We start from the raw sequence: 26,027 nt of genomic DNA on the forward strand, positions 1-26,027 counted from the left end.
CATGCTCCTTGAGCATGCGTGTTGGGTGTCTTTGTGGCATCTGTGCGAGGTAGCCTGATGTTATTTACAAAGTTCACAAAGTTCACTGGACTTGGGGTAAGAGTGAAAAGGCTAATTTCCTTGGATTAGAGCAATATTTCTCAGAGTGTGGTTCCTGAATCATCTTTATGGAAATCATAGTGGAACTTACCTGAAACACAACTTCTTTTTTATTTTTTTTAAGATTTATTTATTTATTTGAAATGCAGAGTTACAGACACACAACTTCTTTTTTATTTTTTTGAAGATTTATTTATTTATTTGAAAGGCGGAGTTACAGAGGCAGATGCAGAGAGAGAGAGGTCTTCTGTCCACTGGTTCACTCCCCAAATGGCCTCAATGACTGGAGCTGGGCTGATCTGAAGCCAGGAGCGCTGAGCTTCTGTGTCTACCACATGGGTACGGGGGCCCAGGGACTTGAGCCATCTTCTGCTGTCTTTGCTGGCTGTAGCAGAGCTGAATAAGAAGTAGAGCAGCTGGGACATAAACAGGCTGCCACTGCAGGTGGCAGCTTTACCCACTAGGCCACAGCACTGGCCTCCAAAACACAAATTCTTAACCTCACTGCAGGCCTGCTGACCCGGGTGACTGGGATGAGGCTCTGAACAATTCTTGGACACACTGAAGTTTGGGAATTACTGGGCTTAAAGCTAGCTACACACTTCATTTAGATATTGCTTTTTTGTGAGTCTCCTACCTCCCCCGAAATTGGGGTGTAATAGAAAGTATACATTGCAGTTCTTCCCAGACCAGAACAGTCTCATGATCTGAGCAGACAGACAGACAGGTATATGATGGAAAGATGGATGGATGGATGGATGGATGGGTGAGTGGACAGGTGGGTGGATGTGTATGTAGATGGGTAGGTGAATGGTTTGGCCTTCTGGGTCAGAGACCAAGGAATGGTAATTTACTTGTGAAAAATATTTAGCCAGATTTTTTAAAAAAAGATTTATTTATTTATTTATTTGAAAGTCAGAGTTACACAGAGGGAGAAAGAGAGACAGAGAGAGAGAGGTCTTCCAGCTGACGGTTTACTCCCTAATTGGCGATAATGGTTGGAGCTGTGCTGATCTAAAGGCAGGAGCTAGGAGCTTTCTCCAGGTCTCCCACATGGGTGCAGGGGCCCAAGGACTCAGGCCATCTTCTACTGCTTTCCCAGGCCATAGCAGAGAGCTGGATCAGAAGTGGAGCAGCTGGGGCTCGAACTGGTGGCCATATGGTATGCTGGCACTGCAGGCGGCGGCTTTCTCCACTATGCCACAGTGTCCTCCCCTTGCCAGATTTTATTCAAGAGTTGCAGAAGATTGAATTTGTAGGTAAAAAGAATTAGTGGCTTAACTGACAAAGTTTCTCCATAGTGTTATTTTTTGATTTTTTTTATTCTTAGGAAAAATTAAACTTTAATTGTATAAGTAGCACATGAGTACATTCTTATAAAAATTCCCCTTTCCTAAATCTTGATTCTTTCCTATCCATTCCAACACAGTTATCTTGTGGGGCCTTAACCATTCTTGCAGATTTTTTCCTGTGTGTATATATATTGCTAATATTCCTGACTGATACCTGTTAAATGATCTATCTGTACCTACCTATACAGCTGGTATCCATTCTGATTGGGCCAGCATACATTGAAATTGCTCAGGGCCCCTTGTCTCTGGTTGTTTAATATTTTGAATATCAACTGCAGTAATATACACACTCATACATGTGTATCTTTGCGTGTCTTAAGTGCCATACAGTACAAACATTTTTCAGTTTGCTTTTTTCCAACTGTCTCGACTTAATTAATTTTATTAATTGCTCCATTGTATATCATTCTATAGTTTATTTAGCCATTTCTACATTGATGGACTTTTAGGTTTTTATTTTTTGCTATTACAAATAGTGCTGCCAATATATTCTTGTATATACTTGGATATCTGTTCAGATGTTTATAAGATGTATTTTTTGGTGTGTGTGATTATGAGTATGTGTGTGTATGTATATATATGTATCTGTATATGTTACATATACACAGACAGCATTCACAGATGAAGAGAATATGATACTAGCTGATAGAAATTCCTCTTTTAACTTTTCTATACTACCAGATTTATGACAGAAAAACTGTTAATTTATACTCCTTACTCATTTATCAGTTTCCTCACAGTTTTCCAAATTTATTATCACAAAACTTTTTTATCTTTTTTAGTATTATGGGTAAAGGTTGACCATTAGTGTCTATTATTATTTGTATTTGTATTTCCATTCTTCAAGTTGTTTTATCTTCTACCAGTTCTTCTGTGTTTTTGTGTTTTTCTTATTGTTTTATTGTAATTTGTGATATTTAGCTATTAAACAAATGTTACAAATATTTACTCACAGTTTATACTTGTCTTTTATCTTTGCTTGTGTTGTCATTTATCCTTTGTTTTTATTATCATACTTGTGATTGTCATTCTTAGATTTTTTTTATAGTGCCTGCTTTGCTGTTACCCTTCTCCCTAATAAACTGTTTGGAGTTTCATAAGAGTTAGAAAACAACTAAAGCTCTTAAAATCCTCCATATGTAGGAGCCCTGAGGTGTTCTGCAGCTTAAGGTGGAATATATTTAGCCGCGTGAACTTTGAAACATGCTCCCTTTGGCTGCTCTGAAACTCTGCTTCCGGGATCCAGGATGTGTTTGCTGGGTTATTAGTTTCTGAATAATGAAGCTGCTGCTCTAGTGCACCACACACCTGCAGGCTCGTAGTGAGTTTGCTCTTGTTGAGCAGGTGATTTGTTCTCAGCTCCCTAATGCACAGTTAGGGATCTAGCATCAGACTCATATCGCTAGTCTTTGTTCATAAGTTGATGTAAGCTATCAACCTGGCTTAACCAGACTTTATTATCCACATGTATTAATACAATGTGTAGGTGGGCCAGTCTTTCATACCTGAATCCCCAAAGTCTGTGTATTTATAATTATTTGGAAACAAGTCAGTTTCTAGATTCTTAGCAAGCTCAGACAAGCATTTTATTTTATTTTAGATTTCTTTTTTAATTTGCTTATTTGAGAAGCAGAGTTGCAGACAGAGGGAGGGAGAGACAGAGGGAAAGGTCTTCCATCTGCTGGTTCACTCCCCAAATGGCCACAATGGGCTGGAGCTGAGCCAATCTGAAGCCAGGAGCCAGGAGCCTCTTCTGGTTCTCCCACATAGGTGCAGGGGCCCAAGTACTTGGCCCATCTTCTGCAGCTTTCCCAGGCCACAGCAGGGAGCTGAATTGGAAGAGGAGCAGCCAGGACAAGAACCAGTACCCACATGGGATGCTGGTGTCCACGTGGAGACTCAGCCCCCTATGCCACAATGCCGGCCCCTCAGACAAGCGTTCTTAAAATTACCTCCAGTAAATTCTTAAAATTAGCTCCAGTACTCAGTAGAGCACTATTGTCTCGATTAAACCTATAAAATATAGTTCATCATGTTATTTTCATGTTCTAGTCACAGACATGAAGACAAAACATGACTCTGATCCTTGGGAGCTCAGGAGATCAGAGCCCCTTGAATAGGTGTGTGGGTGGGTGGGGGGGTAGGGTATCAACTTCTTTACAAGTGAACAAACCTCTTGGTGAAGCATTTATTCTCCTGTGTTCTGTATTTAAGGACAATGGCAGTTTGCATGTACTCATTGTTCTTTAGCTCATGCATTGTGGAAAAGCCAGTGTTTGTGAGATGACTTGCCTTCAGTAACTAGGGCATTTCCTCAGGATTGTACAAAAGCAACTGCATGGCTTGTCGCATTGTCCTCACTAACTTCTTGCATTTAAAGCCATTGATAAAAGCAACCAACAACTTTTGACATTGTTGTAAAATACCCACAGTAAACCAGAGATCCTAGCTTGTCAGTTGGGCTTCCCAGGTACTTTATATATTTATTTATTTTTTTCTTTTTTGAGGTTTGTATTGGCAGCCTCAGAGGAGTGCCTTTGCTTTTTGCTGTCAGATGCCCTGCTGTTCCGTAGTACTCTGGAGAGCTCAGTTACATGCCCAGTGTAGCTGCAGAATGAATGGTAGATCTCGAGTCTCAACATGTCTGAGAATCGGCTGAGGAGTTAGGTCAAAAGGCAGGCTGTCCTCTCCATTCCCTGGTACCAGATTCAGTAGCCTGAGCGGCTACGTGGTCACCGGCTGTGGGTTCTCTTGGGTCAGCAGAAATACTGCTCCAAAGTGTTTCACTCTTAGGTTGTCTTTCTTAAGTGTGAGTCTCAACAAGAAAAGTCTTGGGTCCCTTGCTTGTGTGGATGAGACTGATGAATTGTCAGGGTGATACCGATTTGCCTATTATTTCCATATTAATATGCCTATATATTTCCATATTAATAAGCTGTGTGGACTCTTGCCATGAATTCAGAGAAGAATTCTGAATACTGGCTCAAATAAGCCAGGCAACATGGTAAGTTTTAAGCTTTATATGTAAGTGAGAGAAATGCATAGGAGAGTGAGGGTGTTAATCTAAGGGAGAAAGGAAAGTCCAGAAATTAAGTTGGAATCCATACCAAGTAGAAAGCAGGCCAAAAGCCACATGCAGCAAGCATTTGGTTTTGATCTATAAGCAGCTTCTCAGGGGCAGCAAAGCCAAGGCAGAGAGCGCGGGTGGCCTGAAGGCCATGTACTCCAAAGGTGCGGGGCAACAAAGGTCTATAATAACGAAAAAAGGCAATAGGGGCTGGGCCCACCGTGTTTCAGGCCTTTTATCCACTTCCAAAGGGGAGTGATTATGTAGCCTGATTGGTAGGTGGGCGCACAGGTGTGGTCAGGTAGGGGCATGAGATCACACAGGGTGTGTGGTGAGGGTGTGGTCTTCAGCTCACAAATCTAATTAATTTTATTCTGTATGCCTGCCTACATCAAGGGCACCAGGCAACGACTTGCTGTTTCAGAGGGGTAATTGGCCAGTGGGACCTAAAAGTCCTGAAAATCCTGCAACAATTATTTATGTTTTTAAATTGACAATTTATATTTGTACAACGCTATTTCAGTAAGTTTGTAGAACGTGGAATTAAAAGATAAATTGATTTTGTTGGAAAAGTTTTGAAATTCAGGCATAGCTTTCTCATAATACACACTTTTATGAATGTTTTGAAGACCTCCTGTATACACAAATTTCAAAAAGTTTTGATATATATATTTATGGGTTACAAAATGATGGTGTGAAGTGAAATAAGCCAGGCAGAGAAAGACACATGCTATACATTGTCACATATATAGGATCTAATAAAACAGTCGAACTCCCTGAAGTAGAGTAGAATGGTGGTTAACAGGGGCCTAGGGTGGGGGTCACGGGGTACAAAGCCTCAGTCAGAAAGCAGGAATAAGCACCTCTTTTGAAATCTGTTGCTCAGCTTGGGAAATATAGTTGGTGGTACATTTCAAAACCTCTGAGAGTAAATTTCAAATGTTTTAACCACAAAAACTTTAGGGGCAGGCATTTGACCTTTTTTTTTTTTTTTTCTTTTTCTTTCTTTTTTTTTTTTTTTTTCATAGGCAGAGAGGGAGACAGAGAGAAAGGTCTTCCTTTTCCCAAATGGCTGGTATGGCCGGCACGCTGCGCTGATCAGAAGCCAGGAGCCAGGTGCTTCTCCTGGTCTCCCACATGGGTGCAGGGCCCAAGCACTTGGGCCATCCTCCTCTGCCTTCCCAGGCCACAGCAGAGAGCTGGACTGGAAGAAGGGAAACCGGGACAGAATCCGGCGCCCCAACCGGGACTAGAACCCAGAGTGCCAGTGCCGCAGGTGGAGGATTAGCCTAGTGAGCTGCGGCACCGGCCCGACCATTTGGTTTTGATACCCATTATGACACCTCTGTACTCCATCAGAGAACCTGAATTCCATACGTGGCTCCTCCTCCTGACTTCAGTGTCTGTCTGGGAGGCAGCAGTGATGGCTCAAGTAGTTGAGTCCCCACCACTTATGTGGGAGACCTGGATGGAGTTCCTAGTTCCTGGCTCTGGCCCAGTCTCAGCTGCTCTGGGTATTTGGAGAGTTGAACCAGTGGATAGGGAGCCCACTGCCTGTTTGTCTTTCTCAGTATAGCCTGTCTCTCTTTCCCTCCCTCTCAAGTAAATAATTAAACAATTTTTAAAAATGTGTGTATTGGAGGTGATGTATATATTAAATGGGAAAATGTATGGATGACCTTGAAAAAACAAGAGTTAATTTACTTTTAACATTTAATGGAAGTAGTTGGTTTCTGAGAAGTTTGTTCATTTTCTCACATAAAGAATAGAGGTGTAGTAGGTAAAGCTGCTGCCTGCAGTGCCGGCATCCCATATGAGCACCGGTTCAAGTCCTGGCTGCTCCACTTCTGATCCAGCTCTCTGTTATGGCCTGGGAAAGCAGTAGAAGATGGCCCAAGTCCTTGGGCCCCTGAACCCCCATGGGGTATCCAGAAGAAATTTCTGGCTCCTGGCTTCACATTGGCGTAGCTCCAGCCATTGCTGTCAATCAGTGGATGGAAGACCTCTCCTTCTCTCTCTGTGTAACTCTGACTTTCAAATAAATAAATAAATAGTCTTTTTTTTTTTAAAGAATAGCTTGTATCTTTGAATATTCATTACTAGTGATTTGTTTGTGTCTTTGTAAAAGCTAAAAATGTATACTGGAAACTTTTCATATTGCAGGTAGTATGCATATCCTGACAGTGCTTTAGTGTAAATAATGGAAATTTTCTGAAATAAAAATCCATGTCACTTTATCAGTTTGTCTAGTGTCTTTTTACCTATTGACTACCCGTCAAGACATACCCAAAGAAGAGGTACTAAGAAAGACATATCCTGCCTTGTCTGGATGTTTTGAAGATGTGGCTTTACTCCCTATGAGCAAGGGTATTAAGCACTGACATACATAGTTCACTTTGCTGTATCATCTGAAGTTAAATTAAACATTGTTAAAAAAATCATTAAGACTATGGATGATTAGTGTTAGTTGAGAATGTGAATTTTCAGAATTTTGGGTAAATTTATGTTTTCTGGACCTCTTGTTCTTGTTCTGGATGATGCCCCTCCTTTCTGTGTTTACAGATCCTCTGAGCCCAGCTCATGAGTATCTCTGCATAATGGGCATCTGTTATCCCCCAGGCCTGAAATGCTTGTTATCATCTGCTCAGGATTTGTGTCCTGCAGGCAGAACCAAATGCTTGCCCAGGGGTACCCTGACCCCTCCAACTGTCTTTATGATATCAAATTATGGTCATTTGGTGTTTCTCAAGAGGGACTTGTGCTCGGAGGTAATTTCTGTTAGGTGAAATTTAGGTAGCCCATGTATTTTTTCTTAATCACTGCAATGATTTCATGTACTGTTTTGGCTTGGATTTTATGAGTTTCAGGATGCTTTTATTTTTCTTTTTCCTTGGTACATGAAGGTTGGGTAAATGACTCAGACTCTCTAAGTAGAAAAGAATATTTAATTTGTCCTTCACATCGCTCCTTACAAGAGGGAAATTATAGCTGTCTTCTTCTTAACTTAGTCAAGAAGAGTCATGAACATGTCTAACTTGTAAAGTCCATGCCTGGGCGAGCTGTGTTTCAATAAACGCAGTTACCATCTGGGAGAGCTGGCACACTAAGGGGAGAAGACCCTCCTGATGTTCCCACATTTAGCACCTCTTTCTCCCTTTGGCAGTGTGCCATGAGATGCTTCTTCAATCTTTAGAATAGATTTAAGTTTGTTTCAGTAGTTGGTGGAACTTTTGAAATAACTGAAGACACTATATTATTTTGCAAAAGCAGATTTAGGTAGGCTGATGCCCCATTTTCATTTATGTAATTTCTTCGTGAGATTTCTACCAAGGCCTCAAGGCTTTTTGGATGTTGCTGAATTTATAAGGATTCAGCAAAAAACTTTATACGACTCATCCTGTGAGCCTGCATCCTCTTTCTGCTTTGCATGGTGCTTATTTGTATGGCTCCAGTACCTGACCTTCCTCCTTTTTATAAATGCATGCCCAGAGGAGCATTTGTGAATGCTGTCTATTCAAAGTCTGGCTGGTTTCCTCACAGGGATCCTGATCATGCTGGCTGACTTGTGAGGTTGTCTGTGGCGTGTCAGCCTTTCCTCATGTGACATAGCTTAGACCCTAAAGTGCTCTCTGTGCCGGGAGAGCTCCCGCCTCGTGATTAAGAACCTGGAGTCTGTAGCACGTGAGAAGAGCCATTCAGAGGCCTAACAGTGTGAGTTTTTATTTCAAAATTGCGAATTGTGATCAGGTCTGCTTCATTTATGAATTTTAAGCATTATCAGAAGCGCATTTTTGTCCAGAGCCTGGGGAAAGCAAGAAGGGCCAGCCATAGGCAGGGACACAAGTGGAGGCTCAAGGAAGACGGTACTGCTGGCTCTGCACCTGTGCGATGATGGGAAAGGTGGAGGAGGAGGTGCTGTTGACTGATAATATGTGGTTGTTAATTTTCTCTTATATTGTCTCTTTGAAGCTCTCCAACTCGTTAGTTACCTGGTGTCTGAATGAAGGAGCTGCGCAGGTCAGGAAAACTTGACCCCCATGTCTTACATCCCTGCTTAGTGTCCCAACTTTCTAGCTCCAGGCTTCCTACTTCAGGCTCAGAAAATAAAGCAGCTGTCTGCATTTTTTAAAAAAGATTTATTTATTTATTTGAAGGTAAGAGTTATACAGAGAGAGGAGAGGCAGAGAGGTCTTCCATCCTCTGGTTCACTCCCCAATTGGCCGCAATGGCCGGAGCTGCGCCGATCTGAAACCAGGAGCTTCCTCCAGGTCTCCCGCACGGGTGCATGGGTGCAAGTCCTTGGGACTTCTTGTACTGCTTTCCCAGGCCATAGCAGAGAGCTGGATCGGAAATGGAGCAGCCAGGCCTCGAACTGGCGCCCATACGGGATGGCAGCGCTTCAGGCCAGGGCGTTAAGCTGCTGCGCCACAGCGCCAGCCCCAGCTGTCTGCGTTTGTAAAAGCCCTAATGTGCTGAGCCCAGCCCAGAGTCAGGCACACTTCCTAGGAGGGGGATTTAATCTCCCTGTTTGGTCGGAGAACAACTACAGTGGGTCCAAAATGAAGGCTGTCCAAGGCAGATTTGTTTTGAGTCTGTTCAGTATTTGCCTTCGGAGCCTTTCCCAACTCCACATGCTTCTCTGTGGAAGCCAGGTTGGTGACTATGGCAGCCGCTCGTATGCTGCCTGCCCCGGCTGTATGCAGGGGAGAAGCAGCTGAGCCCCATTTGCCCTTGTCCCAGGGGAGGGTGCTTTCGGGAAATGGGCAGAGTGAGTAGACAGCAGCTGGTGGGAAAATGAGAATGGACCTCTGGGGGCTTTAAAAAGGCCATGAATCCTAGCTCTTGTCTCCTGTGCTCACACAATTAAAAACGGGCTGGCAGCAGGGCTGGATAAGCACTAGGTGAGGAGCTGAGTCTTGGTTTTTGCTCTGTCTTCTTCGAGGCCTCACAGTCCATTTCCTGCTTTACCCTTTGGTTTCCATGCCATTTCAAACCTTTTATGAATTAAAGATTTAGCTTTTCAGCTACTCCATTTGTCTACTGGCTGTTTTTGGCTTCTCCCTACTCTTGAGACGATTTCTGTCCCAGTTTTACTTGCTGTTGTTACTGGCTTTAGGAATATCTGTCCAATTAGCCTGTCAAGAGAATTGGGGCTGATTGTAGGGGAATATGTAGGCCACCCCCTTCTGCCAAGCACCAGTGTTTTTTCCACTTGTTGACGTGCAGGCATATGTCGAGTATGTTTTTAAAGGGAAAATTATGCATATTGCCAGATAAGTGGAAGGATGGATAGTTTGTTTTTCAGCAATAGAAATTTCTTAATTATAGTGGAGAGTCTTAATTACAGTGGAAAAGCAAAGTCTATTTGGATGAGCTGCACTGACAAGGAACAGTATATGTGGAATAACAAGTTCCATGTTAGACTTACAGTTATCTCATTAATGATGCATTTCTATCTGAAAGCAATAGTAGGACATTTGTGGAAAGAATATGAGCTTGAACTCATGACATTTTATTAAATCGGTAGCGGTAGCAATAAATGCAGGTAGAAAAGTGTGCCTTTGTGCTTATATTCCTCTGTGTGTATGCATTCATTTCTCATGACCTCTGTGATAGAGCACCACAGCTGCATGGCTGAAAACAACAGTTTATTTCCTTACAGTTCTGGAGGCCAGAAGTCTGAAAGGGAACCCTGGGGTGCCAGTGAGGTGGGTGCCTCTAGGGAGTGTAGGGGCTGTTTCCTTGACGTTTCAGTTTCTAGAGCTGCATCCCTTGTCTCCTGGGCTCTTGCCCCATTGTCCCAGCTGACAGTGTGACTTCTTTCCTCTGACTGCTTTTCTGTGCGCTTGTCACAAGACTTCTTTCACGTCTGTCTCAACTCTCCCTTTGGTTTCCTCTGAAAAGGAAATGTGCAGTTGCATTTATGACCTGCTTGGATAATCCAGGGTAATGCTCTTATGTCAAGAAGTTTACTTTAGGGACTGGTGCTGTGGTATACCTGGTAAAGCTGCCATCTGCAGTGCTGGCATCCACACGGGCAGCTGTTTGAGTCCCGGCTGCTTCTCTTCCAATTGAGCTGTCCGCTTATGGCCTGGGAAAGCAGCAGAGGATGGCCCAAGTTCTTGGGCCCCTGTACCCATGTGGGAGACCTGGAAGAAGCTCCTGGCTCCTGGCTTTGGATCAGCCCAGCTCTAGCCATTGTGGCCATTTGGGGAGTAAACCTGTGGATGAAGACCTATTTCTCTCTCTCTCTCTCTCTCTCTCTGTCTCTCTGTAACTCTGCCTTTCAAATAAACAAATAAATCTTTAAAGAAAAGAAATTTAATTTAGACCTATGTGTGCCTCCACAGTCTAGCCGTGCCATTTAAGGCAGGGCCAGGGATTATGATATAGATACCTTGGGGAGGCCTTTATTCAGTCTACCACAGAGAGAGAGGGAGGGAGGTGTGTTTGTGTGTGTCTCTAGACAAAGACAAAGACAAAGTTCCCTAGTGCTGGCCTGAGCTAGACTATAAGCCCTTACCCCATGTAGCAATGACCATATCTACTGTGTAGGTGTTGAATCTAAATAGTACTCTTCACTGAAAGGCACCAGGTTTATTGCTGTTGTTGTTTTGAAGAAAGAGCTCATTCTAGGCAGATGGAAAACAGAGAAACCTGAAATATCCTATTGCCCAGAAAGTAAAGCAGTGCTTAGGGAACAACGGGGACATGTGAAAGAAGAAGCCAGCTTGAAGAAGCTTCCACCAACCAAAACTGACCCAAACTGGACAATATTGAAATAAAGGTTCAAAGCAGTAGATTCTAATCCACTGGAAAAAGTAGTAAATTCATCCCATACTGATGAAAATAAATAAATCCGAAAGGTGAAAATTTGGTGAAGAACAGGATATATGCACAGTTTCTAAGTTATCTTCCCACAGCACGTGATTAATTACAAAGGGAAAAAAGTTGTAAGTAGGTAGTGGAGAAGCCTGTGAGTTCAGGTAAAGTGTATGTGCTCAGTAACAGGACAGACTGAAACGTGCCCTTGACAGAATGCAGAGAGAAGGGTGCGGTGCTTCTGCCACATCCCTGTTGGAGACGCATGGTCTGAATTTAATCCTGAAGAAACAGGTACACCCAGGGTGAAGAAGGTTCTACGGAATAACTGCTGCAGAGTTTCCAAAAATGTCCCGATCACGAGAGTTAAGGAGTGGGTCTGAGTGCCAGGGGAAGCTCTGAGCTTCCTGGGAGGAGGATCTGGTTGAGCGTTTACTCGTGGACTCCGTGCTGCATTCTTCATGTCTTTCGTCTTGGGCTGGTTACATTCCTCAGAGAAAATGCTTCAGATCTGTGCGTGAAGGTCAAGTGGAAGGTGCCATCTTTTGGTACACTGGTGGGAGAGAAATGCTAAACTTCCTAACATCCAGCATACAGATCTGTTTCCTCTATGATACGCTCACCTTCAGTTGTGTCTCATGTCCCCCAGGCCAGACATGCTCTTTGAAAAATCTCTCACGTTACACAACTCTGCCGTTTCACCTGGGCTGGTGAAAGTTGTTGCCCAGTGAAGTGCAGATGGGGACCCCCCACTAGGAGAGTTCACCAGGGGGCCTATTCCTTGGCCTTGGAGTGTCCTGCCCTGTACATGCAGTTGGTTCTTTGTCTTCTTCAGGTTCCCCTGGGCTTTGCTAAATCAGCCATCTCTGGGCTGTTTGCTTCACAAATGTCCCCTTCTCTTACAAGAAAATCTCCTTAGAGTGATTTTTAATGATTTTGGAAGAAAGCAGATGTAGATATGTAGTGTTTGCACTGGGCCTCCCTTCCCCCAAAACCTGATACAGAATCTGAATGAATGAAACTGAAATGGAGCTGTTGCCGTTGAAAAGGTGGTGTGGGGTCTCAGGAATGAGAGTCCATTGCTGAGCTCTCCTGAATTGGTCTTCCCAGCCACCCTCTCTCTAAATCTTGCTGCTTTGGGCTGGAATTGAATGATCTACTACCTTTCCCAAATCCACCTTTGCCTCTGTGGGCTGGTCAACGGGCATACCCTGCCACCCATACCCTTGTTCCCCTTTCAAGAAATTAAGTACCTGTCACTCTAGACAAGTTCCCTTTTGCTTTAGATTATTTCAGGCTTCCCCAACATGTTAGCATGTTAGGCTGCTACAATGAAGTACCACATACAGTTTGAATGGTGTAAACAACAGAAATTAATATTCTCACAGTTCTGGAGACTAGATATCTGAGACCAAGGTGGTGAAAGAGTTGTCTCTCCTGAGGCCTGTCTCCTTGGCTTGCAGGTGCCACCTTCTCCCTGTGTCTTCTGTCATATTTGTGTGTGTCTCTGTCATAATACCTTTCTATGAGGACAGCAGTCATATTGGGTTTAGGCCCGCTCATCTCTCTAAAGACCCCTGTTTCCTCTTGGAGCTCAGAAACCTTGCCTCAGAAGTGAAGTTTGCTGTCCTCCCACCTTCTGCTCCCTGTCTGCTTCCCTCAAGGCAATCCATGGAAAACAGAATTTCTGTTCCCTAAGGTAGGTACTAGAAACTAGATCCCCCTTTCCTCCCAAAGCAAGCATAGAGTTCCAAAATATTACTCTAATCTTCCCCACCCTTTCTGTGCATAAAAGTGTTCTCTGACCCTACCTTGTCTGACAGGAGATCGTCAGATCCTCACTTCAGAAGTGATCCTGCCCCAAATCCATGAGAAGGAGACACACAGGGAGGCAAGGGGAATCTGGACAGGTCTTGCTTGGCTTTCACTCAGTCTGTAGTGTTAGATCATTTCCTTCCTGTCCAGTGACATTTTCACACAGCTGTCTGTGCCTCATTGAACCTAAGTATAGAAACACTCACCCTGGTTCACCCTGGGCCTTTGGGTCTTTGTTCCTTTGTCACATAAAACTGTGATCAAATAAATTTGTTGTGCTTTTCCCCTGTTAACATGGTTTGTGGTAAAGGGGTATTGGCCACACCCTTATGCCCTCTGTTCCAAATATAGTCACATTGGAGGAACTGGGGTCTAGGACTTAAACATGGGAATTGTTCAGCCCTTAACACCTAACTTGCTTTTTGCAGTGTTTTCGTTAAGCATCTTGTCCCTACTCACACTTGAGTTGGAGTGTATGGTGTCCTGTTTTGTGGGCTTGGCCTCTGCTAGGTGATGGGAGTGGTTAGAAGCATATGGGATCAAGTGTGGAGTGTGAATGTTATAATAGAGTTTCAGTTTTGAATGACTAAGAAATACTACTTTTATAGTCTTTAGTTTAGCTTTTAACCTTTTCTGACCAAAGTGCTTTATAATACTCCGCTAACTGACTTGGAGGCTCCCAAATACTCTGAACATCATACTGAAATGGAAACAATTGGGAAACTCTAGTCCCAACATTTATCTTCTCCCCAGACATCTTTTCCCAGATCAACTGAAAATTATTTTTACTTCTGTCTTGTCTTCTTGATTTTTGTAGCTAGATAATTAAAAAAGAAGTTTGAGAGGCAGATACACCCGCATACACACACACACACACACACACACACACAGGGTTTGGGTTGGGGAAAGCAAGATAAGGAGAGAGAGAGGGAAGATGAACTCCCCGTTACTGGTTCATTGCCCAGACGGCCACAATGACTGGGACTAGGCCAGGGCCAGGACCAGACCAAAACTAGGGCTGGAGATTCAACCCAGACCTCCCACATGGGTGGCAGGAGCCCAGCTGCTTGAGCCATCACTGCTGCCTCCTAGGGTTTTGCATTAGCAGGGCCTAGAATCAGGAGCTGGAGTTGGACTTTGAACTCAGATTCTTCAGTGTCATTTGTTGGCACCCTAGGTGGCATCTTAACAACCAGGCCAAATGCCCACCCTATAGCTGGACTAATAAAATAATCATTTTACATCAGTAGTGTTTCTCCTGTGTGTCAAATTGGTAATTATAATCAGTAATGCATTGCAAACTGGATAATGTAATTTGTAATTGGGAAAAACCACTTCGAATGTAAGGTTGGGATTTTATTGGTCCCATCCATTTAGTGGTGGGTGTCGCTCCCCCATTCGCGGAGGAACGACATAGGACCCTGCGCTGTTCTTTTGTCTGCTCGGCCCTTCCCGGGTTTGCTGCTGGTTCTTCCCGGGTTGGCTGCCATCCCTCCACCTCCGTGGAGGGGCGGGCCCTCCTGCCACTTTCCCCACTTCCGCGGGGGAGCGGCACACCGCCGGCCGGCTCTCTCGGGGCTGCTCAGATGTTCCTTCAGATAGATGTTCCTGGTGCATGTTGTCTCTCTCCTCCTTTATAGTCCTCTTCCACCAATCCCAACTCTGCTACCCACACGCCGAGTACGCTGCTCTCCTCCAATCAGGAGCAGGATCAGCTCCTGCAGGTTACTGGTCGAACTGGAGGCAGCTGTGTAAAAGTTGTTTACTCCTTTCCCAGCGCCATATTGTGGGAGAGCAGATGCATAGAATAAGTCTTAATTCCAGTAACTTAGTCTAGACCGAGTTGCTCCCCACAGTGGGCTGATGTCTTTAATTACAAGGTATGTGTTGGTGATCATGCCCTTGTGATTTTATTACATGGAATAGATTTGTTCTTGCTTCTTAATGAAGTATCTGTGAAAGTGGTTTAGAAGTACGAAGTATGGTTGCTCTTTAGAGTTTAGAAGATAAATTGAGTTAGAGATAAACTTTAGTAATACTTTTTCACAGCAGAGAAGCTAAAGTCCAAGGACCACATATTCATGTGAGATGGAGTGGTTCTATGAAAGTTGGTTTGAGTGTGCATTTTTAAAAAAAATTATGTAAATTTTTTAGATTTATTTATTTTAGAGGCCGAATTGCAGACAGACAGAGTCTTCCATCCGCTGGTTCACTCCCCAGATGGCCACAATGGCCGGAGCTAGACTGATTCGAAGCCAGGAACCAGGAGCTTCTTCTGGGTTTCCCACGTTGGTGCAGGAGCCCAAGCCTTGAGCCATCTTCCACTGCTTTCCCAGTCCATTAGCAGGATGCTGGATTAGAAGTGGAACAGCCGGGACTCAAACCTGGGTCCATATAGGATGCCGGTGCCGCAGGCGGTGGCTTAATATACTAAGCCTCAGCGTCAGCCCCTTAAGTGTGGATTTTAAATTTTGCTGATGCTATTTCATGTTCCATGCATCTTAATGAGATTTATGTTCTTAAAATGACTATAATAGGGGCCGGTGTTGTGGCGCAGTAGGTTAATCCTCCACCTGCGGTGCCAGCATCCCATATGGGTGCCTGTTTGAGACCTGGCTACTCCTCTTCCAATCTAGCTCTCTGCTGTGGCCTGGGATAGCAGTAGAAGATGGCCCAAGTCCTTGGGACCCTGCACCCTTGTGGGAGACCTGGAAAAAGCTCCTGGCTCCTTGCTCCTGGCTTCGGATCGGCACAGCTCTGGCTGTTGCGGCCGATTGGGGAGTGAACCAATGGAAGGATGACCTTTCTCTCTGTCTCTTCCTCTCACTGTCTGTAACTCCACCATTCAAATAAATAAATAAAATCTTTTTTAAAAATGACTATAATAAAACAAGAGTATATTTTATTAAATTAGTAATATATAAGGAAAAAGTAGTGCTGAGTTATATGGATCCTCCAATCCAGATGATTGTTTCAAATATGATTTTTCAAAGGCCTGCAAAAATTACTGTAGAGATGAGTGAAGATGTTTAAGCCTTGCATAGGGAGAGAGTATATCAGTGGGGCCCACAGCTTCAAGACACAATTAGTGAGCAGAATGAATTTTGTTTCACTTACCAAGGTGGGGCGATGTATTTAATGCTTTGATTCCCACAATTAATCAAGGTGTGGAGTGTTTTATTAGAGTGGATACTGTAGTGTATTTTACTCCCTGGTAAAGCAACCCTTAAAAATGTTTTTATTCTGTGAGCATATGATTATAATTCTAACACTGAGCCCTCCTGTTGCATTAGCACTTCCTAAGTGCCGTCTGTGGTCAGCATCTTGTGGGAACTTTTTAGGGATGGAATCAGCCTCCACCCTACACTGGCTCTATGTTTTAACAAGATTCCTGGGTACAACATGAAAAGTGTTGGTGTGCAGCAGTGGTTCACATAATGGTTCCTAGACCAGCAACATCAGCGTCACCTGGAAAATTGTTAGAAAATGCAAATTCTGAGGCAGCACCTCAGACCTACTGAATCAGAAACTCTTGAGATTGACACCAGCTGTATGTGTTTTATAAAGTGCTGTAGGTGGTCCCAGTTCATGCTGAAGTTTTAGAAACACTCTACAACAGTGTATTTCAAACAGTTTTGATCATGATCCATGGTGAGAAAAGCACTTTACATCGTGACCCAGTGTGCATATACATATACATATAAGCTTTATAAGACATAGTTTATCTTATTCTCCACTTACTATACTGGTATTTTGGTATTTAATCTATTAAATATATGTGTGTGTAAGCTTGCATACATAAAATTGTGGTCATGATCCACTGAACTGATCACATGAGCCATTCCTGGGTCATGAGTTTGAGGAGTGCTGCTCTTGCATAGGGTCTTTTAACCCTTTTGAGCCATAGCCCCTTTTAATAGTCTGGGAAAGCTCTGGATCTGTTGACAGAATAATTCCTCTCTGCTGCCTACCCTTCCCTTCCTGTTTGGAGACAGAGAGGGAAAGAGAGAGGGACAATAACTTCCAGCTACTGTTTCACTCCTCACACGCCTTCAGTGTCTGAGGTTGGGCCAGGCTGAGACCTCCGGATCTGAAAACTCACTCTAGGTTTCCTACAGGGGTGGCAGGAACCCAATAACTTGAGCCATTAGATACTGCCTCCCAGGCTGTGTTTTAGTAGGAAGCTGAGATTTGGAGTAGCATCAGGACTCGGAACAGGCACTTGGATATAGATGCCAGCATCTCAGTTGTCATTCTGACCTGTAGGCCAAACACCTGCCCCAGGAAAATGTTTTCAAAGTGCATGTAAAAATATACATAGAGTTGGGGCTGGTGCGCACAGTGCAGTAGATTAGTCCTCCGCCTGTGGTACCGGCATCCCATATGGGCCCCAGTTCTAGTCCCAGTTGCTCCTCTTCTGATCCAGCTCTCTGCTATGGCCTGGGAGAGCAGTGGAGGATGGCCCAAGTCCTTGGGCCCCTGCAGCCACATGGGAGACCTGGAAGAAGCACCTGGCTCCTGGGTTCGGATCAGCACTGCTGCGCCGTAGCGGCCATTTGGGGAGTGAACCAATGGATGGAAGACCTTTCTGTTTCTTCCTCTCACTGTCTGTAACTCTAGCTGTCAAATAAATAAATAAATAAAGTTTTAAAAAGCTTTAAAAATGTTAAAAAACATAGAGTTGTAAAAGAAATTCATAATATTGACTGCCTTTGATATGATTTATATATTTCTTTACTGATAACAAGATTAAATCGTGGGTCTAAAATCTTGTTAACTACTGTCATTTCAAACTAGGATTAAGTATAAATGATATTTCAAGATATGTGCATTAGCTTATGAGATATGAAAATGAGTATGATTTCTATTAGTGGCAAAGTAAACTGCTCTGCTACTACTAATACTGTGCTTTGTTACCTGCATTCCCACGGGAGAAAAACTGCTAAATTTCAGCTTAAGGGAAATAGAAATAAAAATGTATTTTCTCTTTCCTCCAACTTTGGACTTCTGGGATTCTAATGATTCACCTTTCCTACTCCCAACAATGGATCTGAAGTTAAGAGCAGTTCTAAAGAAATTAAAGAACCATTCTCAAGCTTTAAGTTGAGACTATAAGCCAAAAAAGTTAGTTTCCTGTGATTTCCTAAACCTTTGCTTCATGGATGGCATCTTTTTTCTGATTCCATCGTAAAACTTTTCTTTAAAAATTTCTTCTATCGTGTTTCATGGAAGCCTTGGGAGATCACCTGGAAGACCACGTCTAAGCTGCTGATAAATGTTCCTTCTGTAGTCTCCCCGGCCTAGTACATGCGCCTGCCCGTTCAAGTCAGATTTCTGGGTTGTCAGCCTCAGTGCCATGGGTTCTGGATTTAGACTGCATGGATTTGAAACTTTAAGATGCAGTTTTCTAGCTGTACAACTTTGGGTGAATCACTTAATCACTCGTTGCCACTTTTTCTGTTCAGGATGATAGTGTCTACCGTATCTACCTTGTTCTGAGTCTTAAAGGAGATAGTCCATGTGTTGCTTTAGAACTGTGCCTAGCACAGTAGTAACTGTTACCCAATATAATTATCCTCTATTTCTCCATTTCCCTCATTTCTTAAATTTAGTTTATAGAAAGTTACATGAATTCTCCTTGCGAAATGTATTTTAATTCATCTTTGTTTGCCTATGTCCATTGCTGTCACTCTATTCTAAGCTTCCAAACACTCTCATCTGTCTCTGAGTTCTCTGGTCTCTTTCCAGCCCACTTTCCGTGTAACAAGCATAAGATCTTTTAAAAGTGTAGGTGGCTGGCGCCACGGCTCACTAGGCTAATCCTCTGCCTGTGGCGCTGGCACTCCGGGTTCTAGTCCCGGTTGGGGCACTGGTTCTGTCCCGGTTGCTCCTCTTCCAGTCCAGCTCTCTGCTGTGGCCCAAGAGTGTAGTGGGGGATGGCCCAAGTACTTGGGCCCTGCACCCCATGGGAGACCAGGAGGAAGCACCTGGCTTGCTGGCTTTGCATCAGCGCAGCGCGCCAGCCGTAGCGGTCATTTGGAGGTGAACCAACAGAAGGAAGACCTTTCTCTCTCTCTCTCTCTCTCACTGTCTAACTCTGCCTGTCAAAAAAAAAAAAAAAAAGTGTGAGTGAATAGTTTTCTACAAATGTTAACAAATGGCTGTATTGTAAACTCCTTCAGTGGCTTTCCATGAAACTGATGGAAGCCCTCCTCCCTTTATCAGAGCCACACACCTGTGTGCTGGGCCCCTCCCTTCTCTCAGAGCGGTGCTGTTCTCCCTCTGCCCCTGTTCTGTGGCGACTGGGCCTTCCTCTCTGTTACTGGAGCAGGCTGGTCCTTCTGTTTTCCAGGGCCACGAGTGTGACCCTCCCTCCATTCAGTCGGAGGTGCCATCCTTCCTGGGCTTCACTTCCTCCGCTCTGCGAGTACTGGATGCTCACAGAGCCTTTCCTAACCTCCCTGCCTAAATTAGGGACCAAGTTCTTCTTATACCAGCCCGAATCTCCCCAAATACATAAAAAATTTAATATTTCCTGTCTGTTGGGGAAAACGATATTATCTAACATACAACACCAAGAGGTGTGTGCACTTTTTTCAGACAGATACATTTTATATATAATGAACACTAAATGATGATACAGCTGTTTTGGGAAATTGCTAACAAAATTGCACATGCCAGCTCTTTGATACGGTATTGGAGGACAGAAGGGGCCTACACTTGAACCTGTCTGCAGTGATTATGATTGGGCCTTCTCACTGTTGTCTCTCATTTCTGCTGCAAAGGAGAGAATAGAAAACAAAACATTGTCCTCTTCAAAGTGGTTACTTTGTTGCTGATGAAATCCTATTCCTTTTCCCCAAAGTAATTGGTCAGTTGCTACTCAGCCTTGATAGAAGATATCTCACAATCAGAAGATAGAAACCAGCATGGGTTTGGATCTGATTCCTGTTTGAGTTAGAGAGGAAGAAGAATGACAGTGTCTGGTTTAGGTCAATATCTTTGTTTTTGAAATTTCTTCCTTGTTACTTATTCTAAAGCAGTCTTAGGCAGGAGAAGGGAGGCACTCCTGTTTTTTTGCCATTTGCCTTTAGCAGCTAAGGAGGTGGTGGTAGCAATTCAGAGTCATGTTGTGAGCCACTTTCCTGTCACTTTTTAGCTTTTTTTTTTTTTTTTTAATAAGAGACTTAGGGATCACAAAGGACACTGGGACAGATGCTAACTTTAGGACACTTGTATAAATGGAATGCTTGGCAGTTCTAGTCTCGGCCCTGTTTGGCTGAATGGTGTTCCTGATTAATATAAATGTGATTTGCTGTGGGGAAAGACTAGTTTTTTGTTGGTATACTCTGACAGAGCAGTATTCTTATTACAGACTGTGAGTAATGGTAATTATGTGGAAAATGATGTGTTTAAAAGTAAAATTCATAATTAAAAAATGTCTAACATAGTCCTGCCCCCAACCAGGCCAAGTTATTATTTTTCTTATTTTCCTTTAGATGATCATATTTATTTTTTTCTGTAGTTGCAGTCATGCAGTGATAACTTTGAATTCTGATTTTTTTGTCTTAGACTTCTCAAATAGCATTCAACCAGGTATATATGTCTTAACTGCTTAATCATTCCCGTGTTGAGTGGTTAATTCTAAGATGTATTTTTCACTGATGTCTTTATTTTGCTCTCTTTTTGCAGGCAGAGACATTTGTTTGGGTTAACAATGCATCAGCACATTCCCAGAGTGTTGCCAAGGCCAAATATGCATTTTTATTTGGCAGATCTGAAGAGAAAACTCCAGACACTGGTAAGTGTTTCCCAGTCCCTCCTTCAGGTGAAAGATAGGAAATGCTGTTTATTTCTGAGTGCCTTTTCTCCATTTCTTACTTCTTTCTTACCTCTGTGAAACCCATTTTCTCTAATTATTTGTCGAATCACCTTTCCCAAGATGTAAAATTGAGGAATTATCAAATGTAGTGCTTGTAGGTAGTTCTAGGTCATTTCATTTATTTTTTTTTTTTTTAATTTTTTTGACAGGCAGAGTGGACAGTGAGAGAGAGAGACAGAGAGAAAGGTCTTCCTTTGCCGTTGGTTCACCCTCCAATGGCCGCCGCGGCCGGCGCGCTGCGGCCGGCGCACCGCGCTGATCCGATGGCAGGAGCCAGGAGCCAGGTGCTTTTCCTGGTCTCCCATGGGGTGCAGGGCCCAAGCACCTGGGCCATCCTCCACTGCACTCCCAGGCCACAGCAGAGAGCTGGCCTGGAAGAGGGGCAACCGGGACAGAATCCGGCGCCCCAACCGGGACTAGAACCCGGTGTGCCGGCGCCGCAAGGCGGAGGATTAGCCTAGTGAGCCGCGGCGCCGGCCTCTAGGTCATTTCAAATTGTGTTCTTTGTTTGTGGAATTCTCAGTTTCTGGTATTTAAACATTCAAGAATTGACTTTTTTCTTGTAATGTTTCCACACTTCCTAGTGCTGCATATTTCTACTCCTTTATTTTTGGTACCTATTTTTAGCTACCAAAATATTAACTTGCAGCATAATTTTGGGGAATTATCCTGGCTCTTGTTTAAAATTGGATTGGTCTAATCTGTTTATCAAATTCTGGTATTCTAGAATTATATACAACACCTTTCAATTTGAAGTAGGTAAATTTAGGACAAGTAGAAGAACTATTACTGGTACTAATAGCAGTAATAGTTTCAACTAAGTTTCTTGATTACTTGCAGTGTACTATAGCAGGTACTATGCTAAGTGCTTTGCCTTCAGTATCTCATTGAATCTTCACAAACTGGTACTAGTGTCTCCATCTTCCTGATGAGGAATCTGAGATAGTCTTCTGGTTACAGTCACTCACGTGTTAGAACTGGAACTTGAATCCCAGACTGCCTCCTGCTCCAAAGCTGCTGCTCTCAACCTGTTGAGGCACTACATTTTGACGACATTTTCCTAACAAGAGGAATAGAATAAAAATATAAACAGCTTTATAGTGTCTCAGAACTTTTGCCTGTCTCTGTGGAAGACTGATGTTAGCATACCTTGGGAGTTAGACAGGAAAGGGTGATTTCATATGCGTAAGAGCCTGGGTGAAGAGCCAGGCTTCCGGGGTTTGCACCATGGCCCTGTGCTTTCCAAGGTGTGTGACCTTGTGCAAATCACCCCATTTTAGTGTTCTCACCTGTAAAATGGGATTGCAGTGACAGAGCTCTCAGGATTCTTTTGAGAAATAAGTAAGTTGATGTGTAAGGACCTCAGGATTCTGTTTGGCTTGTAATGCTGTAACAATGTTTGCTGCTAGTACTGTTGTTGTCGTGCTGTCGTCATTGTCTTCCTGCCCTGACTCTTGAGGCTGACATTTAGAAGCACAGCCCTGACTTCCCTGAACTCTCCCATCGTCTGACACTCATTTCTGTTAGGGAGACCAGGAGTTTGAGCTAATGTAGCTGCTGTTTGACTGGAAAAGCTAAATGTAACTGTGCATTTTTGACTTAGATAATAGATGGGATCATATAATAACATTAATATTTGGGGATGTCAAGAAGGCAATGCACACACCCCCTTTTAATAATTCCCCTTACCTTAAAAATATTTCTTAGGTATTTCAATAGTTGGGGCTCTTGGATACAGTCTAAAACAGTTAAATTATTTTTAAAAAATCATTTGGCTTTCATCATAGTGTCCCAATTTAGGGGAATCGATTTCATACTGTATCTCTGGTACTGATTATGTAGAATAGCCATGTGTGCTATTGTTTCATGTGCAATAATTACCTGACTATTCTGGGCTTGTGGTTTGGGGCACTTAATCATCAATTCACTATTTCTCAGACAGGGGATATTGATTATAGTCACCTGAAGAGTTTTAAACTCCTCAGCATAACCTTATGTTTGAGTGCTACGTTGAGATTTTGTTCTGATTAAGCGTTTTTGAACTTTAATAAAACATACTTTTAATTAGCCACATGGAGATAAGATTACATGTAATAGAGTCTTCTGCCTCAGTAACGGGTGAGCTTGGTTCTTGCTTAGTCAAGGATTTTAAGTAGTTTTCTTTGTTTTACCAGCTTGGTTGTGTCATACCTGAGGCAAACTAAAATAGCATTTAAATTCCTTGTTCTTTATTTGCCTTGTTAAAAATGATTGGCAGTGTTTATTTCAGATGTCATGTTATTCTACAAGTGTAAAAGTATGCATACAATTATCTAAAACACACACACATATATATGTAAATATGATTTATTTATTTATTTGAGAGAATGACAGAGAGAAGGAGATACAGACACAGAGAGATCTCCTGTCTGCTGGTTTACTCCCCAAATGAATGCAACAGCCAGGTCTGGGCCAGGTCAAAGCCGGGAGCTAGGATCTCTGTCCTAATCTCCCACATGAGTGGCAGGGGCCCAAATCCTTGGGGCATCTTCCATTGCCTTTCCAGGCACATCAGCAAGGAGCTGGGTCAGAGATCAAGTAGCAAGGACTTGAACTGGCGCTGTAATTTGGAATTCTGGCATTGCAAGCAGTGGTTTAACCTGCTGTGCCACAGTGCTGGCACCTGAACAGAGGTATTTAGTGAGAACCTAATATGTGTTGTGGGCACTATGAGGGTGCAAAGAAATAGAAAATATGATTTATTGCCTGCTAGTTGATTATTTCTTGGTTGAAGAGAAACATCCTATCTCCAAATAACTTATTGGAGGGAACGATTGCTTTTAGCTGAACTGCTGATGACATCATGGAGGAGGTGGAAGTTGCATTTGGTCTTTTTTTTTTAAGATTTATTTTATTTATTTGAAAGAGTTACACAGAGAGGAGAAGCAGAGAGAGAGAGAGAGAGAGAGAGAGAGAGAGAGGTCTTCTATCTGATGGTTCACTCCCTAGTTGGCCACAATGGCTGGAGCTGTGCCGATCCGAAGCTGGGAACCAGGAGCTTCTTCCAGGTCTCCTGCGATCCAAAGCCAGGATCCAGGAGCTTCTTCTGGGTCTCTCACATGGGTGCAGGGGCCCAAAGACTTGGGCCATCTTCTGCTGCTTTCCCAGGCCATAGCAGAGAGCTGGATATGAAGTGGAGCAGCCAGGCCTCGAACCGGCACCCATATGGGATGACAGCGCTTCAGGCCAGGGTGTTAACTCACTGTGCCACAGCGCTTGGTCTGCATTTGGTTTTTAAGGATGCTTAGAGTTCTCATTAGTAGAGTTCCTAGGGAGGGAATGGCCTGAGCAAGGGTGTAGTAGAAGAGAGTATCAGTTATTTGAGGAATTGGTTGGTTGGCAAGCATTGTCAGTGAGAGATAAATTCAGAAAGATTACATTTAGAAAGGGGCTGTGTCATATTGAACCCTATAAGATAGAGTAAGAGTTTGCATTTTATTTTTATTTATTTTTAAAGGTTTATTTATTTATTTGAAAGGCATAATTACAGAGAGATAGAGAGAGGTATTCAATCCACTGGTTCATTCTTCAAATGGTTGCAATGGCCAGAGCTGGGCCAGTCTGAAACAGGGAGCCAAGAGCTTTTTCCAGGTTTCCTATGTGAGTACAGGCACCCAAACATTTGGGCCATCCTCTGCTGCTTTCCCAGGCACATTTGCCGGGAGCTGGATTGGAAGTGGAGCAGCCAAGAATAGAACTGGTACCCGTCTGGGATGCTGGCATCACAGGCAGCAGCTTTACCCACTTACCTCACAAAATCAGCCCGGGAGTTTGCATTTTAACCAAATAGGAAGATACTAAGTGACTGAAATCATGTTTTACATAGATATTCAAGAGGGGTTGATCTGGAAATTGGACCAGAAGCAGCAGAGCAATTGCTTAGTGCTGAAAGTGTTAAGATACAAGTTCATACGGACTTTTGGGAAGTTCACTTTGTAACCTCACGAAGAATTGGTAGATATTTCCAAAATGTTCTTGAAAGTTCCTTTACATGGGCCATTTATCTTCCCTCAAAACATTGTCCAAACTCAGAATACTCCAGAGATCATGGAGAGAATAGGACAGTGTTTCTGTTTGAATTTGATGATGAACATATCTCCTGAACATAGAATAAATGGGCTAAGCCAGTACCAGAAACTGTCATTGACTTTTTTTTTAAAGATTTATTTATTTAATTGAAAGTCAGAGTTACACAGAGAGGGAAGGAGAGGCAGAGAGAGAGGTCTTCCATCTGCTGGTTCATTCCCCAGATGGCTGCAATGGCCGGAGCTGCACCAATCCAAAGCCAGGAGCCAGGAGCCTCTTCCAGGTCTCCCACACAGGTACAGGGGCCCAAGGACTTTGGCCATCTTCTACTGCTTTCTCAGGCCATAACAGAGAGCTGGATTAGAAGTGGCACACGGACCAGTGCCCATATGGGATTCCGGCACTGCAGGCAGTGGATTTACCCACTACGCCACAGCGCTGGCACTGGCATTGACTTTTGACTGTTTCATTTTTAGGTGGTAGCCTGTTGCTGCAGCTCCCATGCTCTTTCTTGACACAGTGACTTAAACTAAGTGCTCATGAAACAGTCTGGTGATGAAACACCAAAGCTGTCAGTGACTTTTGAATGCATCCATAAAATGTTCCGCAGTCAGAGGCCTGGTAGAGCCAAGTGAAGTGAGGCCAGTTGGTTTATGATCCTCATATCTGAAGACAGTGTCACTTCTGGCTCCAACTTTGTCAATGAGCCGAAATTTAACCAGGGTTGTGGGTGGGAGGGTCTAGGAAAACAGTTCAAGATTATTTTTAAGCTTGTTTAGTACAAGGCTTTTGAATCAGTGACAGGACCTTAGGATATGGGTTGGGATGTGGGAGAACATATGATCAGTGGAAAGAACCCCGGAGCTGGGAGTTAGGATGTGGATTTTCATTATCTGTTCATCCACACAGTGAAAATGACGGTTAA

General features: G+C 43.4%; 1 protein-coding gene across 6 annotated transcripts in view; it reads left to right on the plus strand.

The window, feature by feature from the left end:
- The window catches only part of PSD3 (pleckstrin and Sec7 domain containing 3), a 583,146-nt gene that overhangs the window by 147,307 nt on the left and 409,812 nt on the right, over positions 1-26,027 (plus strand). For all 6 annotated transcript variants that reach the window (XM_008267258.5, XM_089302856.1, XM_070047341.2 and 3 more), the window contains exon 2: positions 20,848-20,956. In XM_008267258.5, the coding sequence (XP_008265480.3) occupies positions 20,848-20,956 (109 nt within the window). The remainder of the gene's footprint in view (positions 1-20,847; positions 20,957-26,027) is intronic.

The sequence above is a fragment of the Oryctolagus cuniculus genome, chromosome 8 (genome assembly GCF_051225735.1).
Source record: "Oryctolagus cuniculus isolate XC-2025 breed Fujian yellow rabbit chromosome 8, ASM5122573v1, whole genome shotgun sequence".
In the NCBI taxonomy this organism is placed as follows: Eukaryota; Metazoa; Chordata; class Mammalia; order Lagomorpha; family Leporidae; genus Oryctolagus; species Oryctolagus cuniculus.